General features: G+C 44.9%; 1 protein-coding gene across 1 annotated transcript in view; it reads right to left on the reverse strand.

Moving 5' to 3' along the window:
* Positions 1–26,142, reverse strand: part of LOC115384135 (NLR family CARD domain-containing protein 3-like) — a 54,371-nt gene that overhangs the window by 9,311 nt on the left and 18,918 nt on the right. The window contains exon 8 of the mRNA XM_030086470.1: positions 25,020–25,193. Coding sequence (XP_029942330.1) covers positions 25,020–25,193 — 174 coding nt within the window. The remainder of the gene's footprint in view (positions 1–25,019; positions 25,194–26,142) is intronic.

Below are 26,142 nucleotides of genomic sequence, written 5' to 3' on the forward strand. Positions count from 1 at the left end.
CTTCCGGGAGCTGCACACACATGATTCTTCCCCCTCCCTTGAGCGTGCATCTCAGTCTCACCTCCCGACACTGCAAGGGACCCGGCCACAGCCGCTGTCACTTGTGTGTGAGAACCGAACTGGACACTCTTTCTGCCCGCTTCATACTAATATTGACCATGATATTTCTCACTCCCCTCTCCTCTCTCTCCGGGTGGGGGGGAGCAGACCTGCCGCTCGACCTCTCTCTCTCCCCCCTCTCTTGTGTTCTCTCTCCGCCCTTCACCCATTCACACAAACCCACTTACGCCACACACACCGCACACAGACACCCCCCCCCCCCCCCCCCCCCCCCCCCCCCCGCCGCGGGGTCGTGCTGTGGAAAAGGGGAAAACTCCCCCCTCACTCCTGCGAGACGCTCGCTCGCTCACTCAGTCTCACACACACACACACACACACACACACACACACACACACACACACACACACACACACACTCACACACACACTCACACACCCACACACACACACACACACACACACACACACACACACACACACACACACACACACACACTGATGTTTGCATGCTTTGAATCTGTTCAGATTTGTTATTAGATGTGTTGATTAGTAATAGACATTGTTAATAAACCCTCATTAATTGAACGGGACAATTCATTCTTGTGTTTTTGGTGGTCTTGTGACTAAGTTCCTGGTTGTGACAGTCTATGCTCAATATCACGCTTCTCTCATAATTTAACAGTTGTTTATCCAAAGATTAACAACCAGCTTAAATTAACTTTCCATCTTTGAGACTGAAACTTGGTAATTGATTTCCGCTACTCAAGGTCATGCCCCAAAATTATTAATTAAATAATCCACAAGTTTATTTAATGCATAATTCACAACTTCTCTCAGGTCATTTTCTGTAACTTACCTATTTCCAGTAATTGGTCATTTGTGGCATTATTTATTAATTAAAAGTATAGTGGACGATGTTCTTACCCCATGAATTCTGGGATGCGAATCTCAACTATTGGTCCTCCAACATGTCAATCACGCTGGAGAAATGCTTGCGTAACGCCATCAAGCGCTTGTCATCAAGCGATTGTCATGGGAGACATGAACATTCACATTGACAAACCCCAGGCACAGGACTTTTTGGCACTGATGGCTTCCTTTGCACTTGTACTGGCTCCGTCTCCTCCCACCCACAAAGCTGGCAAAATCCTTGACTTGGTGCTGACTTGTAACTGCTCCATAGCAGAGGTGACAGTTACTCCACTACACCTATCTGATCATTTCTTGGTCAAATTTGCGGCTGCCTTTCTGCCATTGCAGACACCGACACAGATGGTCTCCTTCTGCAGAAACCTGAAGTCCCTCACAGCAGCTCAGCTGTCTGAGGAGGTGAGCTCTGTCCTGCCGGACTTCTCATCGCTTCCTGTTAATGAGGCTACAGAAACACTCTGTTCCTCTCTGGCGTCCTCTTTGGACAAACTCTGCCCCCGGGTGTCAAAACCAGCCAAGAAAAAACAACCAAGTCCATGGCTCTCAGAAGTTCTTAGAGAACAAAGAGCTGGACTCAGGGCAGCAGAAAGAAAGTGGCGTAAATCCCAAGAGCCCACTGATTTGTCCTCATACAAACAGAAACTTGCTTCCTTTACCTCCCGCTTGCAGTCCGCAAAGAAAGATTTTTATCAGAACAAGATCTGTGCAGCTTCTGATTCCAGAAAAATGTTTATGGCGTTCAACTCCCTGCTTTCTCCTCCAGCTGCTCAGCCGTCCACTGAGCTGACTCCTGATATGTTCGCCTCCTTTTTCACTGAAAAGGTGGCTGCAATCAGCAACCAGTTCTCTGAGCCTGACCAGCCCAGTCAGCTCAAACCCACTACTGTGCCTTCTCTCTGCTCGTTTGCTCCTCTGAGTGAGGATGAGGTCTCCAGACTTCTTCTGAGCTCAAAACCGACAACATGTCCTCTCGATCCAATACCCACCAGCATTCTGCAGACCATCTTGCCCATAATCAAACCTGCAGTCACGCACATTGTCAATTCCTCCCTGGAAACTGGCATTTTTCCTGTTACTTTTAAACAAGCCCACGTCACCCCACTACTAAAAAAGTCTCATCTCAACCCAGCCCAGGTTGAAAACTACAGGCCAGTCTCACTTCTACCATTCCTGTCGAAAATACTGGAGCGCTCAGTATTTAACCAAGTCTCTGAACACCTGTGGAACAACAACCTACTTGACCATTTTCAGTCAGGCTTCAGATGCGACCACTCCACCGAGACTGCACTCCTTTCAGTCACAGAATCTCTGCGGCTGGCAAGAGCTGCTGGTCAGTCCTCTGTCCTCCTGCTGCTGGACTTGTCTGCTGCCTTTGACACCGTGAACCATCAAATCCTCCTCTCCTCACTCTCTGACCTTGGCATCTCAGGTTCCGTCCTGTTATGGTTCAAGTCCTACCTCACAGGCAGATCTTTCAGTGTCATGGCGAGGGGAGGTGTCAAGGTCACATGGCCTATCAACAGGGGTCCCTCAGGGGTCGGTGCTTGGCCCCTTACTCTTCTCTCTGTACACCACTTCACTCGGTGCAGTGATTCGCTCCCATGGCTTCTCCTACCACTGTTATGCTGAAGACGCTCAGCTCTTCTTCTCTTTTCCACCTGACGACATGACAGTCTCAGCTCGAATATCAGCATGTCTGGCTGATATCTCCACCTGGTTGAAGGAACGCCACCTTCAGCTAAATCTGTCCAAGACTGAACTCATGGTCTTTCCAGCTTGTCCATCTGTCCAGCCTCAGATCAGTGTCCAACTTCACTCGAGCCTACTTGTGCCCACAAACTCAGCCAGAAACCTGGGTGTCATGATTGATGACCAGCTGACCTTTAAGGTTCACGTGGCCTCAGTTTCTCGGTCTTGTCGTTATGCCCTCTACAACATCAGGAAGATCAGACCCTTCCTGACCCAACAGGCCACACAGCTTCTGGTTCAGGCTCTCGTGATATCACGCATTGACTACTGCAACTCTCTTCTGGCGGGTCTCCCTGCATGTACAGTCAAACCTCTACAGATGATCCAGAATGCAGCAGCACGTCTGGTCTTCAACCAGCCCAAAAGAGCTCATGTCACTCCTCTGTTCATCTCCCTTCATTGGCTTCCAGTTGCAGCCAGGATCAAATTCAAATCTCTCCTCCTGGCTTACAAAACGCTTACAAGAACGGCTCCGGCCTACCTGGATTCCCTGATCCAGGTCTACTCTCCTTCACGCCCTCTTCGCTCTGCATGTGAGAGACGTCTGGTGCTTCCAGCCCAGCACGGCTCTGAATCTCTTGCCAGACTCTTCTCCTCTGTTGTTCCCAAATGGTGGCTCGAACTACCTAACTCGGTGCGTTCCGCCGAGTCTCTTTCTATTTTCAAGAGACATTTGAAGACTCAATTGTTCAGAGAACACCTAGGGTCCTAATCCGACCCCATGTTCTGGGAAGAATAGATCAGATGTTCTAAAACCCAGCACTTATGTACCACTGACTAAATTGACACACACACAAAAAAAAAAAAAAATAAATAAAAAAAAAGGGGGGGTAGTGGCTCCTCTTCTGCAACTTGATGGCAACTCCCTTGACCAATCGCACTTGAAGCAATTGAAGCATTTACTAATGGTTTCTTTCTTTCTTATGTCTATATTCTTGCTTGTGTTGTACGTCGCTTTGGACAAAAGCGTCTGTTAAATGAAATTGTAGAATTGTAGAAGCGTGCTTCTTCCCGTTATCTGCGCATGCGCATTCAGAGTGTTTATGTAGCCCGTGAGGATTGGTTTCAGCCAGTACTTACCGATGACGAGTCTGACATAATGAAACTGTAACTGTTTCGGAAAATAAGCTTTATGAGCGAGGCCGATTGCAGAAACTATAAACAGAGCAGTGCACGAATCGGGAAGATGAGCTCGCGCTCGCACACTTCCATCATTGATATGCGTTTCCTCGGGAGGAGCAGTAGAGCAGGTGGGATGGTCTGGCGCATGCGCGTTTTTCAAAAAGCGAGTAACAGACATTTGGCTTCGACTTTTGAGAAAATCGTCCTCTATACCTTTAACACCAGGTTAATCAATGATTTAATGGTTAAATCACTCTGTGGTCTACTCCATTCCCAAATAGCTGATTATTTGACATTATTAACGAATAAATAACAGTTTATTCTTATAATAATAATAATTGATGGTGGGATAAATTACTTGGTGCTTCAATTTTTTAAACAGTTCATTACGCCGTAATTGATTGTTATTGGTGATTCACTGTTAATGACCTGCAATTAATTGGTAATCAAAATTTACTCAAATTGATAAGTAATTAAATTACTTAAAGTAATCAATTACTCCCAGTAATCAATACTTGAGCAATTTATTGGCAATTACCAATCCTAAACCCAACAACTACTACTCCTGGATGCACCCAAAGTCTAAGCATTTCCATCTGCTTGACTATATTCTTGTGCGAAACAGCAATCTCAAAGAAGTGGCAGTCACAAGGGCTATGAGGAGGAGAATGCTCCACTGACCACTACCTTATACGTGGAAAAGTTGACCTACATCTGCAACTTCCAAGAAGAAAATGTTTCTTGACCATTCCCAACAAACTGGGTGTAAAGAAGCTAAACTCCACTCAATGCCGGGATGCTCTGAGCCAATCACTGCACAAGCTTTTGGAGGAGATACAAGTGGATGCGAACGCCACTTGGGGCACACTGAAGGACACTATACTGAATGTGGCAACGAAAGTTCTTGGTCACCCCAACCGTAGCTCACCGGACTGGTTCATGGAAAATCAGGATACAATTCAACTTCTCCTTCTAGAGAAACAAAAGACTCACAACCAACATTTGAGTGAGAACTCAGAAAGTAGCAAGCAGCTGTTTTCCAATGCTCGGTCACAACTCCAGCGTGAAATAAGAAAACTGAAGAACATGTGGTGGGACAAGAAGGATGATGAGCTGCAATTGCTTGCAGATGCTGGTGACTCACATGGTCTGTTCTCAGCGCTGAAGTATGTTTATGGCCCAATAACAAACACTCTTACTCATGTCAAGTCAGCTGACGGGAGTTGTCCCTTCACAAATCTGTCCAACCTGAACACGTGAACACTTCCATAAGCTACTGAACCAACAAGGCTCAGCAAGAGGAGACGCTACATCTACACTTATGGCTCACCTCACAAGACACGAACTTCGGCTGAGATGGAAAAATCACTGAAACAGACTCAATCTTGAAAGTCACCTGGATCAGATGAGATGCCCTCAGATGTCTTGAAACATGGTGGCCAACTGGTTGTAGAGCACCTGTTACACTTGTACATTCTCTGCTGGGAACAAGAACAATTACCTCAGGAATTCAAGGATGCATTGATAGTTGTCATCTACAAGAAGAGTGACAGAGGTGACTGTGGTGACCATCGAGGGGTTTCCCTGAAGACTGTGACTTTGTCACAGTTGATCGAGTGACATTGTGGGAGGTGCTCAAAAGTCTATGGCTGTCCTGAGAAGTTCACAAGCATGGTCAATCATTTCCACGACAACATGTCTGCAGTAGTCTCTGTTGGAGGGGACACCAGTGCTTCCTTTCCATTATGTCACGGAGTCAAGCAGGGATGTGTGTTGGCACCGACCTAGTTTGCAATATATCTTGCTGCGTTTCTGGAGTATGTGGGTAGCAGAACTATGAAAGGAGTGTACATCAGGTCGCGTTCAGATGGCAGTCTCTTCAACCTTGCTCAGCTATGAGCTGCCACTAAGACAAAACTGATCTGTGTGAGAGAATTGCTTTATGCTGATGACTCTGCCTTGGTTGCTACAAATCCACAAGATATACAAAAGATTACCAATCTATTTGTTGAAGCAGCAACATGTTATGGTTTACAAATAAATGCCTCAAAAACAGAGCTTCTGTACCAACCACCACCACACCAACAGCCTGTGCAACCAGCCGTAGATGTGGATTGTGAGGCCTTAAAAACAACTGCCACTTTCACCTACCTAGGGAGCACCGTCACCAACAAGAACTCGTCTGATGCTGAGATTGACTGAAGAATTCAAGCTGCCTGTAAGGCTTTTTGGTCATTACAGCAGCGACTCTGGTCCTGACACGACATCAAGCTCTGTACGAAAATCAAAATCTACAACACAACTGTATTGCCATCACTTCTACACGCCACGGAAGTCATGATCCTCTACCACCGACACATCAAACAACTAACACGTATGCAACTTCGCCACATGCGTCACATTATGCACATGAAGATGCAAGACCGTGTCCCAGATGTTCTGCATCAAACCACCAACGGTGTAGAAGAGAAAAGAAGAACCGATTATTTGTCAGCTCATGATCGCCATCACACTGTTCTAAGTTCCAGTGATTTCACCTGTGGCAAATGAGGGTGACCGCATAGATCAAGAGCCAGTCTGATGGCTCACATGATGTGCATGAAAGTGATAACAAACAACACCCAACATTAGGGATGTGCGAGTACCGATACCAGGTATCGGTATCGGGCCAACAGGAATGAGACAACAGGAATGAATCCAGAACGGCTGCTCGTCTCACCGAAACTTCGCCGGGGTGGAAATTCTTTTATATAAGTGAAAACGAGCCGAGCTTTGCAGAATACAAACTCTGCTATGCTAAAATTGCTAAAGGAGGTGCACGATGTTGTTCATTTACCACTAGTAATTTGTTTAAACACCTCAGGGCGAAGCTTGTGGACGAGAGTGTGACGCTGTTGTGCTGGGAAAAAAAGAAAACTCCGGCAGCAACTCGACGGCAAACTCTGCAGAAGACCGAGAAACTGAAGAGCAGAGATCCGAGAGCAGCACAAATAACACGAGCAACTCTTTAAACTCAGGGGCTGTTCTATCTTTGACTTTAGTTCATAAAAAAAATCATTAAAATTAGTACATTTAAAAACCTTAGTTTATGTAAAGTGTAAAACTCAGAGAAAACTGTTTTATCTTGCACTTAATTTCATTTAAAAACCTTTATAATAAGTTCATTTTATAGTGTATAACTTAGAGTTGTTTGTTTATGTCTTGTAATTCAGTTCATTTAAAAAAAACCCTTAAAATTCAGGGAAATTGTTTTATCTTGCACTTAATTTCATTTAAATAAGTGTAAACTCAGAGTTGTTTGTTTTATTTTTCAGACTATTATTTTGGACTTAAACATCGTGACATGGGCTGCCTTTTTATTACAAATAAAATTCATTTTAAAAAATAATCTGTCATTGCATTATTTAAAATTTTATGCATATAAAGTATCGGTATGCAAGTATCGGTATCGGTGAGTACTGAAGATGAAGTACTCGTACTCGGTATCGGTCTGAAAAAAAGTGGTGTCGCACATCCCTTCCCAACATACAAAACACCTCTCCACCTCACTTGTCCTCATCGAAACCGATGGACTGCTGAAGGAAAGGAACATGCTAATGTGCCAATATGCTGATGCTAACATGCTGTTGTGCCAACATGCTAATGCTAACATGCTAATGTGCTGACATGCTTATGCTCACATGCCAATGAGCTGACATGCTATTGCTAAACTGCTATTGTGTTTACATGCTTATGGTGACATGCTAATGTGCTGACATGCTAATGCTAACATGCTGTTTTGATATGCTTATGCTAACCTTCTAATGGGTTGACAAGCTAATGTGACTATGGTAATGTCCTGACTTGCTAATGCTAACATGCTAGTGTGCTAACACACTCATACTAATTTGCTAACATGCTAATGTGCTGACATGCTATTGCTAAACTGCTATTGTGCTTACATGCTTATGCTGACATGCTAATATGCTGACATGCTAATGCTAACATGCTGTTTTGATGTGCTTATGCTAATCTGCTAATGGGTTGACAAGCTAATGTGAATATGGTAATGTCCTGACTTCCTAATACTAACATGCTACTGTGCTAACACACTCATACTAATTTGCAAACATGCTGATGTGCTGACACTCTTATGCTAGCATGCTAATTTGCTGTCATGTTTATTTTAACGGGCTAATGTCAAAATACTAATGTGTTAACAGAGTTAATATGTTTTGAAGCCATTTGTGTTTCAGCTGTTAGCTTGATGTTAGCTTAGCTTCATGCTGACTAATGCTAACATGCTAATTTGCTGACATGCTAATGCTGACATTGTAATGCTAACATGCTAATTTGCTGACATGCTAATGCTAAAATGCTAATGTACTGACATGCTAATATGCTAACATGCTAATGTGTTAACATGGTGTCAATGTGTTTTGAAGTCATTTGTCTTTCAGCTGTTAGCTTGGCGTTAGCTTAGCTTCATGCTGACTTGAACTTTCTCAGTGGAATAGTTTGGTCCGTGCAGCCAGGTGTTCTGCAATGTGATCAAATTCCTGATGGCGAGCTCCCAATCAAGGCCAGGAGCCTGAGAACAAGTGCTGCCCCCACATGGTCTGGTAGAAGCTCTGCAGCCTGTTCACTCTCCTCCTCGTCTGACTGAACTCTGAAACCACATCCCATCCAGACCTTACTGGACTGACTGGACACTTTCACAACTCTACATCCTCCAGTTCACACTGGAACACTGTGAAGCTCAGTCAGCTGTTTAGTTCTGCCATGGAGGAGTGAAGAGCCCAGTATCCTTGTTGCTGCTGCTGAACAGCTGTACTGTTTCCATGAGTCATGTGTCAAATCAGGTTTGATCTGAAGGACTGGAAATACTTGGCTTGTTTTGATGTTTTCCTTCATTCTCTGTTGTTGTTTCTTCATTGACTTTACATTTCCTGAATCTCCTCTCACATTCAGCTGAATGTGTGTCATTGTCTCTTTACTGCAGCTGCCCTCCAGCAGCCGGATGGACCATCTTCTAATATCTCACCTACCAGTCATTTCAGCCTGTTGGCAGCAGGAGAATCATTTACCCCTTTCCCACTGCAACTAGTGGGTCGACCCGTGTCTGCGACCCGCTAACGATCAGCTTTTTAGACTCCTTTCAATCTGCCTGCAGACCCATGTCTCACCTCCTGCTGGCGAGCCACGTCGCTGCGTTTTCCTGCGCTGATTGTGTCCCACGTTGATGACATCATCAGCGCGACAGAGCACAACAAAAGTAAACAATGCAGCGGAAGACAGTCCCCGTTACCTGTAGACGAATCTCCTCTTCCCCACGGATCAGGGGAAGCTCTCGAGTCTCGCTATCTTGCCAGTATTGGGTCATCTTGACGAAGGAAATCTCACGCTGTGTCCAGAAACAACAACTAGCGCGCTAACGTAGCCGTGCTGCGTCGACGTCATCATGTAAGTTCCCGGATATGTCCCTCCCACTAAAAACCAATACAAACTCACCCGGTAAATTCCCGGGTCGATTGCAGGGTCAACAACCTGGGTTGAAATGCCGGTAAAACCCTTTCCCACTGCCATAAGGAGCCGATTGTTAGCGGGTTTAAACGGGTTTTTTGGCCAGTGGGAAGGGGTAATAATCTCTAAATTGATTCAATACATGACACACACACACACACACACACACACACACACACACACACACACACACACACACACACACACTGTTTTCTTTCATTGTACTAGGGGTACCCAAATGTAAACGGACTTCGGCTATAACTTTTTTTTTTTTTAAATTTTCACAATTATTTGAAACTGTCACCTTCAAAATACTCTCCTTTGGTTTGAATACAATGCTGCACCCGAGATTTTAACTGTTCAGAAGAGTCGCCATAACCATGCGTATCTGTGCCTTTAAGATAGAACTTCGATTTTCCCTCCCCCGCCTGTATGCCTACCTTACCTGTCCGCTGCCGCTCCAGTTTCATCTTTGACAAGAAAAAGCAGTCGCCTGGAGCCAGATCAGGTGAATATGGTGGTGGGGAGGCTGGCTGGTCACGGTTTTAGTCCAAAAATATGCTTTACGCACAACATTTCATGCTATTTCTGTGCGTAACGGGGTGTCCTGTGGTCTGCTATTATTACTGTATTATCAAAACCTCTCGAAAAAGTGGTCACTGAGCAACTCACACAACATCTGGAGGATGAAGGATTATTACATCCCATGCAGTTTGGGTTTCGGGCTAACCACTCAACAGAAACTGCATGCTGCCTTCTCACAGAGACAATAAAACAGAGTCTGAATAACAGAGGAGTTGTAGGTGCAATATTTTTAGATCTGCGTAAGGCATTCGATACCATAAGTCATCCAATATTACTTAACAAACTAGCACATCTTAAATTGTCCACAGGTACTCTCTTTTGGCTAAAATCATACTTGTCTGGACGAACCCAATGTGTCCGTATCAACAATACCACATCCGATATTGCAGCCACAGACATCGGCCTGCCACAAGGTTCCAACATCGGACCACTTCTCTTTTCCCTATATATAAACGACCTGCCGTCTGTGTGCCAGGACGTAAACATCCAAATGTATGCTGACGATACGGTTGTTTATACCTGGGAAAAAGACGCAGAGCAAGTGGCCAAGAAGCTTACATTGGCGATGGAAAAAGTGTCCAAATGGCTTAATGATTCATGTCTCACACTCAACGTTAAGAAAACTGCCACAATGTACTTTGTAAATAACAATAAGCAATCATCTTCTCCAAGCATAACTGTGAATGAAGAAATAGTACAAAATGTAAAAGAGTATCGATACCTGGGCATCATGTTAGACCCACATCTCACCTTTAAAAAACATATAAAACAAATGTTCCATAGTATAAAATACAACATCAAAACATTCAAATGCATCAGAAATTCTTTAACACTGGAGGCAGCTCTGATTTACTTTAACAGCATGATCATGTCCAGATTTTATTACTGCATAACCTGCTGATCCCAGGCCAATAAAACTACCCTGAGACCCTTCGGATCACTCCACAAGCAATCACTAAAAATTGTAGACAAGAAGCCACGCCAATACCACCATTGCACAATCCTTCAAAAATACAAAATGTTAAACTTCAACAACATCCAGAAATATGCCTCAATTAGAATGACATACAAAATATTAAATAACTCTGCACCCGCTCCTCTTCAGAACTTTATCAAGTACACCTCGGCAGTAACATCGCGATCCACACAATCTTCTACCACTGGGCAATGTCATATACCAAAACTTAAAACAACATATGCCCAGTCAGCCTTCTCTCACAAAGATATTAAGGACTGGAATGACCTGCCAACTGCTCTGAAAACTTAAGACAGATTATCTCACCTTCTCCACAGAACTTAAAAAGTGGCTGGGGAATAATCAACACTGCCAACACACACTGGGTTATTAAGATCTAAGCTATGAGCCCAAGCACGTATGAACAGAACTGAGATGGTGTAAATGTGCAATATTTTATATGTAAATATGGGTGTTTCTAACTTTTATTGTGACATTGTAAATGATATGTGTATGTAAATAGAACATGGATTTGATTGTGTTTCTGGGTTGTGATGAGATTGTGTGAACAAATGTTGCATGTGTGAGTGCTAGGTAACTGAGAGAGTGAATTTTTAACTGCTTGTACTGATGTAATGTAAGTAAATTTTATCCTTGTAACCAGGGACTGCAGATGGAAACTAGCTGTGTAGCTATAATCTGGTGCAGAACATCTCTGTCTTGAACTTAATGTCTCTGTACATTGTCCCTTCAAATAAAGACGAAACTAAAACTAAACTATGATGCGGCCATTTCCAGGTGCCTTCGTCTCACTGCTTCTAATAACCGCCTGAGTATTATCTGTATGGATCTCTACAGTACTCCCATCAGATCTGCAATGTCATCAAAAGTCCTGCGTGGATCTACCAGGACGTCTTCTTCAGTTTTTGTGACGTTTTCCTCTGTTCTGGAAGTGGATTGTTGTCCTCTGCGTGCCTGGTCTTTGTGATGTAATTTGATGACTCTTAAAGGGCCCAAACCACTCAGACACCCTAAGAATCCTTCTTAAAGAATGTCTGCAACATGGTGAGTGTTTCTGCCGCTGTTTTTCCAAATAAAAAACTAAATGTTTTGACAGAGCGCATATCAGTGGGTATCCACCATCTTGAAAAATCGAGAGGGGGGTGTAACTCTGTCAACATACACAAAGATTGTCAGCTAACCACTTCACTGGGGAAGACCAAACCTGGCACAGTTATGCATGAGGTTATCCCGTAGCGACATCTAGCGGCCAAAGTCGGAACTTCATTGTATTTTTTAATTAATAGAATTAGTCCGGAAACTTTTGGGTCCCACCTCATAAATGCTTGAACCTGTTGTTCCAGTGTGAATGTTTAGCTGCAGCCTCTTCTCTCCAGAACTGAAATCCTTCAACATTTGTCTGTGAATCTTTTCTATCTCTGGTTGTAAATGTGAGTTGAAATGAGGAGTTAATCCTCTTTAGATGAGACTGATCAGACTGATCCTTGGTGTCCATTTCTTCTTCTTCAGAAGGTTGGAGCTCCCAGGAAGTGAAAGAGGAACTGGGGTTCTTCTCCTCCCTGATTTGACCTTTGACCTTTTGGAGAGCTGAACTGATGTGAAGACCAAACAGAAGCAGAGCCCAGTAGAGGACATGTCAACAGCCAAGCTTACTAGACAGAAAGCCAACAAGTTGCTGAGAGTCTGGAGCTCCAGCTGGGAGATCAGTGACAGCTTGATCCAGGAGAGATCAGCCTGCTTTGAAAGCTGAAGGTCAACATGGAGCGTGTCAGAGGTTCACAGTCAATGATCCACTGCAGCTCCTTTCTTCTTCTAGCAAGCTTTGAAATGTGGAGCTGCACACGGCTCTGCCACAGTCACAGGACTAAAGAGCAGAGAAGAAGCTCCGTTTCTCCTGGAGATCCTCAGTGTGGATCACTCTCAGATCAGCCTGATGTCTGACCTTTAGTGTCAACACTACTTTACTGAAACACACTCAAACATGGAGTCTGACCTCAGAGTCTGCAGACCACAGAGTGGACTCTGCAGAAAACCACACAGCTGAGAAACTCCTGAATCCTGCAGAGGGTTCCAGCTCAGGTCCAGATGTTCCAGATGTTTCTGGAGGGAGGGGTTGGACTTCAGAGCTGAGGCCACAGAAGAACAGCTGATCTCTGACAACCTGCCTCTCTCCAACCTGAATAAAGAGAGAAAGCAGCAGAATCAATGAGGAGGAACCAATCAGATGTATTGATGGAGAAATGAGCAGCTCCACATTACTGAGTCCTGATCAATGAGCTGTGCTGTTGTTGTGGATCTTCATCACACACAACATTCACACTCCTCCTCATGTCCACACACAGCAGTCAGCTGCTGCTGAGCTCAGTCCACTCTCTCACTGCAGGATCAGAGTCTCAGATCACAGCTGCTGACAAACATTTCTCCTTCTACAACAGGAACAGACAGTCAACTGACCTCAGAGTCTGCAGACCACAGAGTGGACTCTGAAGAAAACCACACAGCTGAGAAACTGCTGAATCCTGCAGACGATTACTGCTCAGGTCCAGATGTTCCAGATGTTTCTGGAGGGAGGGGTTGGACTTCAGAGCTGAGGCCACAGAAGAACAGCTGATCTCCGACAAACTGCAGTGATACAACCTGAATAAAGAGAGAAAGAAGTGAGATTAGAGGACAGAGTTTGATGTTGAAGTGACTGAGAGCTGAAGAAGGTTCAGACTGGAAGAGTTTAGAAATGTAAAGTCCAAACAGCTGAAGCCTCCAGGAGGAGAAGAGCTCTCATCAACATGCTGCAGAGCTCAGTCCACTCTCTGGCCCTGCGCCAAAACCATCTATAGACTGTCAATGGATGAAAACCCAGTGATTTTAGGAGCAGGGGTGGCGGTATCACAAGACGCAAGATGGGGCGGGAACTGCAGCATCTGGTGAGATATTTACACTGTTGTTGGCAGGGCTCCACATGACAGGAATAGATTTATTTATTTGTTGTTATTCGGATACTTGTGCGCCTCCATCATAGGTAAAACGGACAAATAAGAGCATGGTAACTGGGTTACCATAGCAACAAAACACAAAATTAAAACAACACTATGTTCTTTCTAATGCTTCCTTCACACAACATGCATTTTTCATGCAATCACATTGCATTGTGACACTACTGGGAGCTGCAGTTCTTTCTTCAAAATACCTATTTTTCCTAAATAAAACAGTAAAGTATAAAATAAGAATAAGTACATGTCAGGGTTTGAACTGATGAGGAATAAAGTCATATGGATTAAATTTTAAAAATTTTCCAAAAATAAATTGATATAAACAGGTGAATCTAGTTTTTACAACGTATCATGATGCCCCCTGCTGGTGATATCAAGCCACAGCTGACAGGATAGAAAAGTTCAAGAGCAGTGGTCCCCAAACTACGGCCCGCGGGCTGGATACTGCCCGCCTCCACATTTGATCCGGCCCCCAGAGAGCATTTTAATTTTTTTCATATCCGTATTTTCCGCACTAAAGGCACCTAAAAGCCTCAAATTTTCTCAAAACCAACAGTGCGCCTTTTTTGTGGAAAATACAGTAATAAAAACCCCCCGGTTGTCGGTCCGAGCTGTTTGACTGCGCCCGCCGCGACACTGGGAGCGGCCGCGCTGCGCTGCAGGTCCGTGCAGAGGAGTGTCCTCAGTCAAACTAGCTTTGATATGTCGCTTTACTCACTATTGAACACATTTCCACTGAGAATGGAACCACCTAGATCACCAATATGTATTTTGCTCATACAGAACGTGGATAATTTTTTTCTTCCCTTTTATACTGGACTGGACACTATCACAATGTTTCCAGAATGTTCCTGTTCAGCAGTGTGGCTGCACACATCTTTAAAGTTACCTTCAGTGTGAACAGGGCAATGATAGTAAAGGTGGCTGTTATCTGAGCGTCTGAATAAAAGAAACAATAGTATATGCATCGTTTAATGTGAGGGGGGCGTGGCCAGGTGACTCATTGAAATGTATCAGTTTAAAAAGAGAGACGTCGGACACAAAAAACTGTGCAAAGCGCTGCTCCTGGACAGGATTCAATAAATTAATTTACCTGACTCAGAGCATGAATTGCCGTGAGACTGGGTTGTCTGTTCTATGGGCCTTATAATGCGCTGAGTCCTATATATGAAAAAAGTAAAAAAAAAAACCATTCATTGACGGTGTGCCTTATAGTGCGAAAAATATGGTATGTGTATTTGTATTTAATAATAAAGTTGGACTTTTGCAAACTGACCCCGGCCCCGGCGTCAAAGGGAGCCGGGGTCAGTTTGCGTTGCCCCCTCACGCAGACTCCCCCGCCCCCTCAGTCAAAGTACAGTATTTCATTAAAAAAAATAAAATTTTCAGTATATTATGTGCTTAAAAAACAACAGAAAATTCCGCTGGCTTGGTCAAATCAATATGACGTGTTGGCCTATTCAAAATACAAAAAAAGAGGAGACTCCAGCTCTACCAAAGGTGAGAGCTGCTTATTAGGGACCGAGCCCCGGAGGGCAAGGTGGCCGCAGGCCACCTTGCCCGTAGGGCAAGGTCTCTATTGTTTTTCGTTCGTTTGTCGTTCTCGTTCTCTATTATTATACTAACGCCCAAATAAACGCGAATTTGACCCCCTAAACATGCACGAAAACTCACCAAATTTGGCACACACATCCGGATCGGCGAAAAATTCGATAAAATGGAAAAAAAAAACAGCATCTGCTCTATAGCGCCACCTACATCGAGAAAAACGTCTAAAACAGACGCTACGGCCCGCAGGAATGTCGTAGAGAGATCAAACCAACACTCACGCGTTCGTCTCATCAAGATCTACATTTCACGCGCTCACACCCCTGACCTAAATCCAACAGGAAGTCCGCTATTTCCCTTTCAAAGTAAAATATTGATCAAAATCACTCCTCACGAAAAAATTATCTCCTCCGAGACCGTAGGTCGCACAGACATAAGAGTCACACGACGTGAAAGAGGACAAATTTCTCTACAAAAGTTGTGAACAACTTTGTCAAAAGTCTGACGGTGTGGATTTTATTAGCGTACAAAGTTGGAAGTCTGAAATCCTGCCTTGCTCCGGCCCTCATCCGTTATAATGGGGAAAAAAGGAAAAAAGTCGCCTTTTTTCAGCACCTCGAACAAGTGGCGACTGCGGCTAAACCGTGACTCCTATCAACAAACCGAGCACATGGAAAGTTCCAGCAGGTTCTCCCGAACAAGATGATGTAACATAAGTGGGGAAAATATCATGTTATATGTATGTTTTCACAGGTAAGAAAAGGTGTGCGCTCTGCATTTTTTTTGTTCTCAGTTATAATGGAGCCGGATGGGGAAAAATCTCGCGCTTCTCACAAACTGAGGCCTCTGCGGTCCAAACTAAATGTCTGACTGCTCTGAAAGCCTCACCAACTGAAAGAAAACAAATTTTCCTATCAAACGTGATATTTTTTGTTCAGTTTTGCCAAACAGCAAAGGAACAAGGAGCAGTTGTTTCCCCAAAAAAGACTTTTATTTTCTCCTCTCTCCACTCTAACTGAAATGACCATATATGGGCATACATTGCAGTTACACAGCTGACAGCAGCTGTCAATCAAACTCTGCCACTGATTGCCTTCATTCAGTGACTGTCAAAAGCAGCTGGGAGAAGCTAACAACTCCATGTTAGTGGATGACTGATGCCACCAGCTCCGTGTTAATGGATGGAACATGCTAACAACTCAATGTTAGTGGATGGGAGACGCTAACTACTCCATGTTAGTGGATGGGAGATGATAACTACTCCATGTTAGTGGATGGGAGATGATAACTACTCCATGTTAGTGGATGGGAGATGCTAACTACTCCATGTTAGTGGATGGGAGATGCTAACTACTCCATGTTAGTGGATGGGAGATGCTAACAACTCATTGTTAGTGGATGGGAGATGCTAACTACTCCATGTTAGTGGATGGGAGATGCTAACTACTCCATGTTAGTGGATGGGAGATGCTAACTACTCCATGTTAGTGGATGGGAGATGCTAACTACTCCATGTTAGTGGATGGGACATGCTAACTACTCCATGTTAGTGGATGGGAGATGCTAACTACTCCATGTTAATTGATGGGAGATGCTAACAGCTTGATGTTAGTGGATGGGAGATGCTAACTACTCCATGTTAGTGGATGGGAGATGCTAACAACTCAATGTTAGTGGATGGGAGATGCTAACAGCTCCATGTTAGTGGATGGGAGATGCTAACAGCTCCATGTTAGTGGGTGGTAGATGCTAACAGCTACATCGTAGTGGATGGGAGATGCTAACTACTCCATGTTAGTGGATGGGAGATGCTAACTACTCCATGTTAGTGGATGGGAGATGCTAACTACTCCATGTTAGTGGATGGGAGATGCTAACTACTCCATGTTAGTGGATGGGAGATGCTAACTACTCCATGTTAGTGGATGGGAGATGCTAACTACTCCATGTTAGTGGATGGGAGATGCTAACTACTCCATGTTAGTGGATGGGAGATGCTAACTACTCCATGTTAGTGGATGGGAGATGCTAACTGCTCCATGTTAGTGGATGGGAGATGCTAACAGCTCCATGTTAGTGGATGACAGAAGCTAACAGCTCCATGTTAGTGGATGGGACATGCTAACAACTCTGTGTTAATGGAAGACAGATTCTAACAGCTTCATGTTAGTGGGTGGACGTCTCAGTCGCTGGCCGGCGGGGAGGCTCGGTCCCGACCAATGCCGCTTGCGGCTTTAATTTTATCATTTGTTTTGTTACCATTTGTGCTTTTTACCAATGTGGTTAATGATCATACGTTGTTGGACATCCACAGGATCTGTGGATTCTGTTTTTGTGTTGCTCCGTTATGTTTTCTCCACCTATGCGTTGCCCCCCCCCAGGGACTACCCGGCCCCCCATCAGATAAGGGAAAAATTATGTGGCCCTTGCAGGAGAAAGTTTGGGGACCCCTGTTCAAGAGCTTCAAATAACAGTCAGTCCCATGATTCCAGCATGTTTCACTGTCAAAATAAAAGCTTTGAAAAAGGCAGCAAAGTCTAAGTTCACAGGTCAAAATCTGAGCTGGAGCAAATTCAAACTTCCAGACTGGTATAGTCTTACTCCCCTGATCAAGTTCTTTCAAATACTAGATCATGTTTAGTCCCAAAACAAATTTTTAATTTTCCCTCCTCTGGACCCACTGCTGTGTCAGGTGGACCCGGCCTCGGATCAGTTGGACCCCACTCAGGGCCAGGTGGACCCTGTCCAGGGTCAGGTGGACGTGATCCAGTTTTTCTGGTTACTTTTACTGCAAATGAATATCGGCTGTAAATTTCGGTTATCGGCCTCCAGGACGACCAATAATTAGGATTATTATTAGCCCTGAAAAAACTCCATCACTCTATCTGAACTTCACTTAACTTTTTTCTCTTTGTGTTTGCTGTTCAAGTGTGAATCTTTTTCTGCAGCCTCTTCTCTCCAGAATGCAAATTCTTCAACATTTGTTTCTGAACCTTTTCACAGGACTAAGCCACAGAGAAGAAGCTCTGTTTCTGCTGCAGATCCTCAGAATGGATCACTCTCAGATCAGCCTGATGTCTGACCTTCAGTGTCAACACTACTTTACTGAAACACACTCAAACATGGAGTCTGACCTCAGAGTCTGCAGACCACAGAGTGGACTCTGCAGAAAACCACAAAGCCGAGAAACTGCTGAATCCTGCAGAGGGTTAAAGCTCAGGTCCAGATGTTCCAGATGTTTCTGGAGGGAGGGGTTGGACTTCAGAGCTGAGGCCACAGAAGAACAGCTGATCTCTGACAACCTGCAGTCCTCCAACCTGAATAAAGAGAGAAAGAAGTGAGATTAGAGGACAGAGTTTGATGTTGAAGTGACTGAGAGCTGAAGAAGGTTCAGACTGGAAGAGTTTAGAAATGTAAAGTCCAAACAGCTGAAGCCTCCAGGAGGAGAAGAGCTCTCATCAACATGCTGCAGAGCTCAGTCCACTCTCTGTCCACACTACATCTGGATCAAAGAACAACTGATGCAGTTGTTCTTTGTTTTCTTCATCTTTCCATAGTTCAGTTTTGGGAGCTTCATTTCCGTTGTTTAGGGTTCAGTAGTTATGTCAGAGTGGGGGAGAACCCTGGACAGTGCTGGCTCCCTTTGTTTAGTTTCTGTTGGCTGCCCAGGAGTATTTAATTTGGGAGAAGGGGTCACTTATTGATTTAATTGATCTATTGAGTTGGTCCCATTATTTTATTTTTTTTGTTTTGTTTTGTTTCACATTAAAAACATGTCTTTATTTGTTACTCACAGCTTGTGTGTTTCAACTCACTGGAATCAGCTGTTTTATGGGATCAACACTCATGCTCACATGTGTTCTTTTTTTGATATTTTAAATTAGGAACTGACTGATCATCAACGGTGATATTCAGCATTTTGACGCATATTGGCATCAACCTCTTTTTAATTAATCCAATGGCTGATCAGAGATCAGTATGAAACAGGATTATTTTGGCTCACATGCAGTCACATCTCTCTGCCTGGAATCTGCTCTGCCTCCAGCATTGTCCCACCAACAGCACGAGCTGATTGGTTACACTCAGAGCAGGGCTAACAGCCAATCAGCACAATGCCTACAATTATTCATAGAAAAATATTGAGTCAGGAGATAAATTGTTGTTGGGTGAATGCCCACAATGGCTGATATTGACTCAACTAACATACAGTAATTGAGTGAATGGATTGGACAAGTTGTGCATTTGCTGACTGAACAAATGTGGGCGGCGTCATTTACGGTAATGAACTTTGAGCAAAGGAAGTACGGCAAAGCCACAAAGTTTGTCGACACCGCCTCATGGAGGGACGAGGAGTCACAGATAAGCAACACTGTGCGTTTTCTTCTTAAACATTGTCAATCTCTGAAACCAGAGTCAAAAGAAATTTGTTTTATCACGGAATCTGTTCTTGAGGGACTGTAACATTTTTTGCTTGCTAGCTAGCTTGGGTAGCTAACTTCCATATTACCCCTCTAGCTCATAAGGTCAATGTTTAGCCAGCTAACAAGCTAACAGCGTTAGCCGTCTAACAGCGCCCGAGGCCCCATGAGCCACACGTCGGCCCGTTAGCTAAACCCGCGGAGCAGGGTGTAGCTAACACTAGCTCCGGCTCCGCGAGCGGCACGTCCGCCTGTTAGACGGCTAGCTAACGCTAGCTCCGGTCCCGCGAGCGGCACGTCCGCCTGTTAGACGGCTAGCTAACGCTAGCTCCGGTCCCGCGAGCGGCACGTCCGCCCGTTAGCCCGCTAGCTAACGTTAGCTCTGGTCCCGCGAGCAGCACGTCCGCCCGTTAGCCCGCTAGCTGACGCTCGCCCCAGCGTGGGCATAACAGCGCCTCTGTGCGGGAGCTGTTGGCAGACGAACGCCGTCAGCTCTCGCATTTGTGGCATTATTTATTAATTATTAACACCTAGTTTATCTACTCCATTCCCAAATAACTGATAATTTCAAAGTATTAACAAATAAATAACAGTTTATTATTCAGATTAATAATAATTGATGTTGGGTTAAATTACTTGGTGCTTCACTTTAAACAGTTTATTACGCTGTAATTAATTAATGTGAGATATGTGCAGTACGACACCCTGTGTGGATTAAATAATCTCTGTTAGCATGCCACAGATTAAAAAACGTCAGTAGTAAATGTAGATTCTGGGCTTTAAATTTGGATTATATCGGGTCATGTAAAACGCAAATCATTTGATTTAACTGTTTACAAATTTGAGTACACTATATATTCCTCTTTGTGAGATTTGAGATTCTAAAATAAGAGTTTTGGGAAATAGATTAATTCTTAAAAATAGCTATAATTTCTCTTTCAAATATTCCAAATTTTCATCTAAAAAAATCCAATAATAAGATAATAATTAAACCTGAGATCAAAATTTTCAAATTCAAATTTTCACGTGTGTGGCGTGCGTGCGCGTGCGCGTGGCATGATGGCGGCGTGTGTGAATGCAGCGGCCCGGTGCTCTCCACATTCCAGCAACTTCTGTGCTTTATTGTTTGTTCTCAACTTTCTTTTTCACTACGTACTCACTGTCGCTCATGTACCGTACAGCAGAGCAGAGCTGATCATGGTTAATGACAACGTAAACCGCTGCTTGTTTACAAACAGCAGCTGGGACTTCCTTCCACCAGAGATCCGGTTGACTGAGGACTCTGCTCACACCATCCTCCCGCTGAAGTGGCGCAGGCGACAGAGGCATCGCAAGCAAAAGAGAGGGAAGAGAGCCGGGCTAAGGGCTAGGCTAAATGCTAACCCTCACAAACTGCCCATTCCGAGTCTTTTTCTCGCCAACTCCCAGTCGCTCAACAACAAAATGGACGAACTACGACTGCGGATTACCTCACACTGTTTGGATTACTGTGCGATGGTAATAACAGAGACTTGGCTGGACTCTCTCATCCCGGATGCCGCGATCGAGCTAGCAGGCTACGCTAACTTCCGAGCGGACAGAACAATGGTGTCCGGTAAGATACGCGGCGGAGGACTGTGTGTCTATGTGAACAATAACTGGTGCACTAACTCCACGATTAAGGACATTCACTGCTGTCCGGACATAGAGTACTTGATAGTACAATGTAGACCTCTGTACTCACCACGAGAAATAACATCCGTCACCATAGCAGCAGTTTATGTCCCGCCGCAGGCTAATGCTAAGGTTGTTATGGATATGCTACAACGTTCCATAAACCAGCAGCTATCGACGCACCCTGACTGTGTTATGATTGCAGCAGGTGACTTTAATCATGCCAATCTGAAGTCAGTGCTGCCAAGATTCTCTAAGAATGTGAACTTTCCAACAAGGGAAAGCAACATTCTGGACCAGGTCTACACAAACATTCCTGGTGCCTACAAAGCGTCCCCCCTGCCACATCTGGGACTCTCAGACCATCTCTCTCTGTCCCTGATCCCTGCTTATAGACCTAAGATCTGCAGTCAGAAACTGTCAACAAACACAGTTCGTGTATGGACTGAAGAAGCCACCTCAGCCCTGCAGGACTGTTTTGAGACCACAGACTGGGGGATATTTGCAGAAGGGGCAGACCTGGAGAGTCACACATCTGCTGTCTACATCAACTTCTGCTCCGAGAGTGTCACAACAACAAGGACTGTTAAAGTGTCTCCAAACCAAAAACCATGGTTTAACAGTGAGGTGCGCGCTCTGCTGAGAGCAAGGGGGACCGCCTTTAAGTCAGGAGATCAGCAGGCTTATAAAGAGGCATGGCGATCCCTGCAGAAAGGCATCAAAATGGCAAATACAAACAGCGCATTGAGAAGCACTTTGACAAAAACAACACCCGGAACATGTGGCAAGGGGTCAAGAGACTCACCGGCTATAAGGATGGTCAGACAACATCAGTTTGCACAGACAGCACTCTACCAGACACTCTGAACCGGTTCTTTGCCCGTTTTGACCAACACAATGGACAGGCCCCTACCTTGGCTGCTCTGCCTGAGAGGACCGACACCCCATCCAGCTGCAGCAACATCAGGTCAGAGACACCCTGAGCAGAGTCAATGTGAGGAAATCACCGGGTCCAGACGGCATCCCAGGAAGAGTGCTAAAGTTCTGTGCTAAACAGCTGGCAGAGGTTTTCACCACCATCTTTAACCTCTTGCTGCTACAGTCTGCAGTCCCCACCTGCCTTAAAACAGCTACCATCGTCCCTGTGCCTAAGAAGAGCACAGTGAGCTGCCTGAATGACTATCGCCCTGTTGCTCTAACCCCCATCAGAACCAAATGCTTCGAAAGACTCATATCTTCCCATATTAAGGCTGCTATTCCTCCTGACCTCAATCCACATCAGTTTGCATACAGGGCAAACAGGTCAACGGAAGACGCCGTCATCACATCTCTCCACACAGCCCTCACACACCTGGAAAGGTATAACGCCTACGTGAGAATGCTGTTTGTGGATTTCAGCTCCACCTTCAATACAGTTCTTCCTCACAGACTGGTTATGAAGTTGAGCAACCTGGGGCTCCTCTCCTCACTGTGTTCCTGGATACTGGATTTCCTCAGTAACAGACCCCAGAATGTCAGGATCAGAAACCACATCTCCTCCACTCTCATTCTGAACACCGGCACTCCTCAGGGGTGTGTCCTCAGCCCGCTTCTCTACTCCCTGTTCACACATGACTGCTCTCCTGCTCACCCCAGCAACACCATTGTTAAGTTTGCAGACGACACCACCATCATAGGACTGATCAGAGACAACGATGAATCAGCCTACAGGGAGGAAGTCCAGCATCCACGACGATGGTGTCATCACAACAACCTGAGCCTCAACACTGGAAAGACCAAGGAGATGATTGTGGACTTTAGAAGAGCAAAGCAAACTGAGCACTCTGTCCTCTACATCGATGGGGAGGAAGTAGAGAGAGTGGAGAGCTTCAAGTTCCTAGGGGGTCCACATCTCAGAAGACTTCACGTGGTCCACCCACATCTCACACCAGGTGGGGAAGGCCCAACAGAGACTGTACTTCCTCAGGAAGCTGCGCCAGGCACATCTCCCCATGAAGCTGCTCACAAACTTCTACCGCTCCACCATCGAGAGCCTCCTGACCTCCTGCTGCACAGTGTGGTTCAGCTGCTGCACTGCGGAGGACAGAAAGGACCTGCAACGGGTGGTAAAAGCAGCAGAACGGGTGACTGGGTCTAAACTACCTCCCCTCAGTGATGTGTACACTGGCAGACTTCAGAGGAAGGCCAGGGGAATCACCAGAGAGCCCTCACACCCAGGACACTCTCTTTTTCTCCCCCCTCCCCTCGGGCAGACGCTACAGGACACTAAGAGCCAGAACCAACAGACTCAAAAACAGCTTTTACCCCCAAGCTGTCAAATGCCCCCCCGAATGATGACAATGTGAGTTTAACATGAAACAATCATGGACAGCAGGTCTCTAACCAGGTCGTCTCCTTTACTGTACACTGCTCTTATGAGTTTATGTATACGTATATACTGTATATTTAGATATTAGGATTTGCTCTTATGTTATATATATTTATTGGTTGGGTTATACGGTCTATTTTCGTTTAATGTTGCTAGAGAGTACCAAACGGATTTTCATTGTTCTTGTAACAGTGACAATAAAGATCTATTCTATTCTATTTCTATTTCTGTAACTTATTGTTATTGGTGATTCACGGTTAATGACCTGCAATTATTAATTGGTAAATCACAGTTTACTCAAATTAATAAGTAAATAAATTAATCAATTACTACCAGTAATCAATACTCTAGTAATTTATTCCCAAGTTTGGAGTTTGGAGCTCAAGGTGGGAGATCAGTGACAGCTTGATCCAGGAGAGATCAGCCTGCTTTGAAAGCTGAAGGTCAACATGGAGCGTGTCAGAGGTTCACAGTCAATGATCCACTGCAGCTCCTTTCTTCTTCTGGCAAGCTTTGAAATGTGGAGCTGCACACGGCTCTGCCACAGTCACAGGACTAAAGAGCAGAGAAGAAGCTCCGTTTCTCCTGGAGATCCTCAGTGTGGATCACTCTCAGATCAGCCTGATGTCTGACCTTTAGTGTCAACACTACTTTACTGAAACACACTCAAACATGGAGTCTGACCTCAGAGTCTGCAGACCACAGAGTGGACTCTGCAGAAAACCACACAGCTGAGAAACTCCTGAATCCTGCAGAGGGTTCCTGCTCAGATCCAGATGTTGCAGATGTTTCTGGAGGGAGGGGTTGGACTTCAGAGCTGAGGCCAGAGAAGAACAGCTGATCTCTGACAAACTGCAGCCCTCCAACCTGAATAAAGAGAGAAAGAAGTGAGATTAGAGGACAGAGTTTGATGTTGAAGTGACTGAGAGCTGAAGAAGGTTCAGACTGGAAGAGTTTAGAAATGTAAAGTCCAAACAGCTGAAGCCTCCAGGAGGAGAAGAGCTCTCATCAACATGCTGCAGAGCTCAGTCCACTCTCTGTCCACACTACATCTGGAATCCTCCTGATCTCCTCTCAGTCCTTTGCCTCCAACAGATTCTCCCTTCAGACAGTGAACTGACCTCAGAGTCTCCAGGTTACAGTTTGGACTCTCCAGTCCAGAACACACAATCTTCACTGAGGAATCCTTCAGAATGTTCCCACTCAGGTCCAGATGTTTCAGATGGGAGGGGTCAGAGGTCAGAGCTGAGGAGATCACTTCACAGTGAGGGTCAGAGAGTCTGCAGCCAGAAAGACTGTAATGAGACCAGAGAGGACAGGACGCTATGAGAGAGGACACTTTGATGGACTGTTGGTAATCAGAGCTTCACTTCTTCTGCTCTGGTTTGACTTTGGCTTCATGACCACCTGGAGGAGAACCTGGAGGAGAGAACACTGAGTTCTCAGGTCTTCTCTATGTTGCTGTTTGCAGGTCAGGCCTCAGACGTCTCTTATTTTGAAAATTAATTCTGTGTTGAATCAACAGTCTAGATTCTGATCTTGTTTCTTCAAGTAATCCAGTTCAGAGTAATAAAATCAATCCTGACCTCTGACCTCTCCTGGGGTGGACGACTCCAATGGTGGCCTTTCCCATGATGCTGAGTGCCGAGCCATGTCTCCCTTTTGGAAGCTGTCAGTACCTGATCCGTATCTGGAACACGAGCCGTACCAGATGCTTCTACGCATGCGCCCGCATCATCAGGACCCGATTCACTGCGAGACAGCTCGTTACTGCAACTCTATTTGGAAAAACTTTATTAAGGCATACGTCTGTTTAATTAGTGAAGCTGGCTTCACTCTGTCCTCCCAGCAGCTGCTGCTTGTTTTCAGATGGTCTGTATTGATGCTGATCAATCAGAGACTCTAGAGCAGGATTCACTATTGTTTCTATTTTGGGATGCAGCTGTTGTTCTTATGAGTTAATTTCGAAGCCGAAATGTGGTCAAATAAAACTGGGGGTCACTGCGGCAAGTGACTGTGTCCCGGGAGCCACAAGCAGAGGTGGGACCAAGTCCGTGTTTTGCAAGTCAAAGTCGAGTCTCAAGTCTGTGCATTCGAGTCCTGAGTCGAGTCCAAGTCCTAAACTTTTTCCTCGAGTCCTAAAAAAGTCATTAAAAAAACAACTGGGGAGGCACTGATAAGGAAATTTTTGACTGAGATATTGATACTCTTTTTGAGATGAGAGCTTGTAGATTGGGTTTTTTC

Source organism: Salarias fasciatus (assembly GCF_902148845.1).
Source record: "Salarias fasciatus chromosome 23 unlocalized genomic scaffold, fSalaFa1.1 super_scaffold_20, whole genome shotgun sequence".
NCBI lineage: Eukaryota > Metazoa > Chordata > Actinopteri > Blenniiformes > Blenniidae > Salarias > Salarias fasciatus.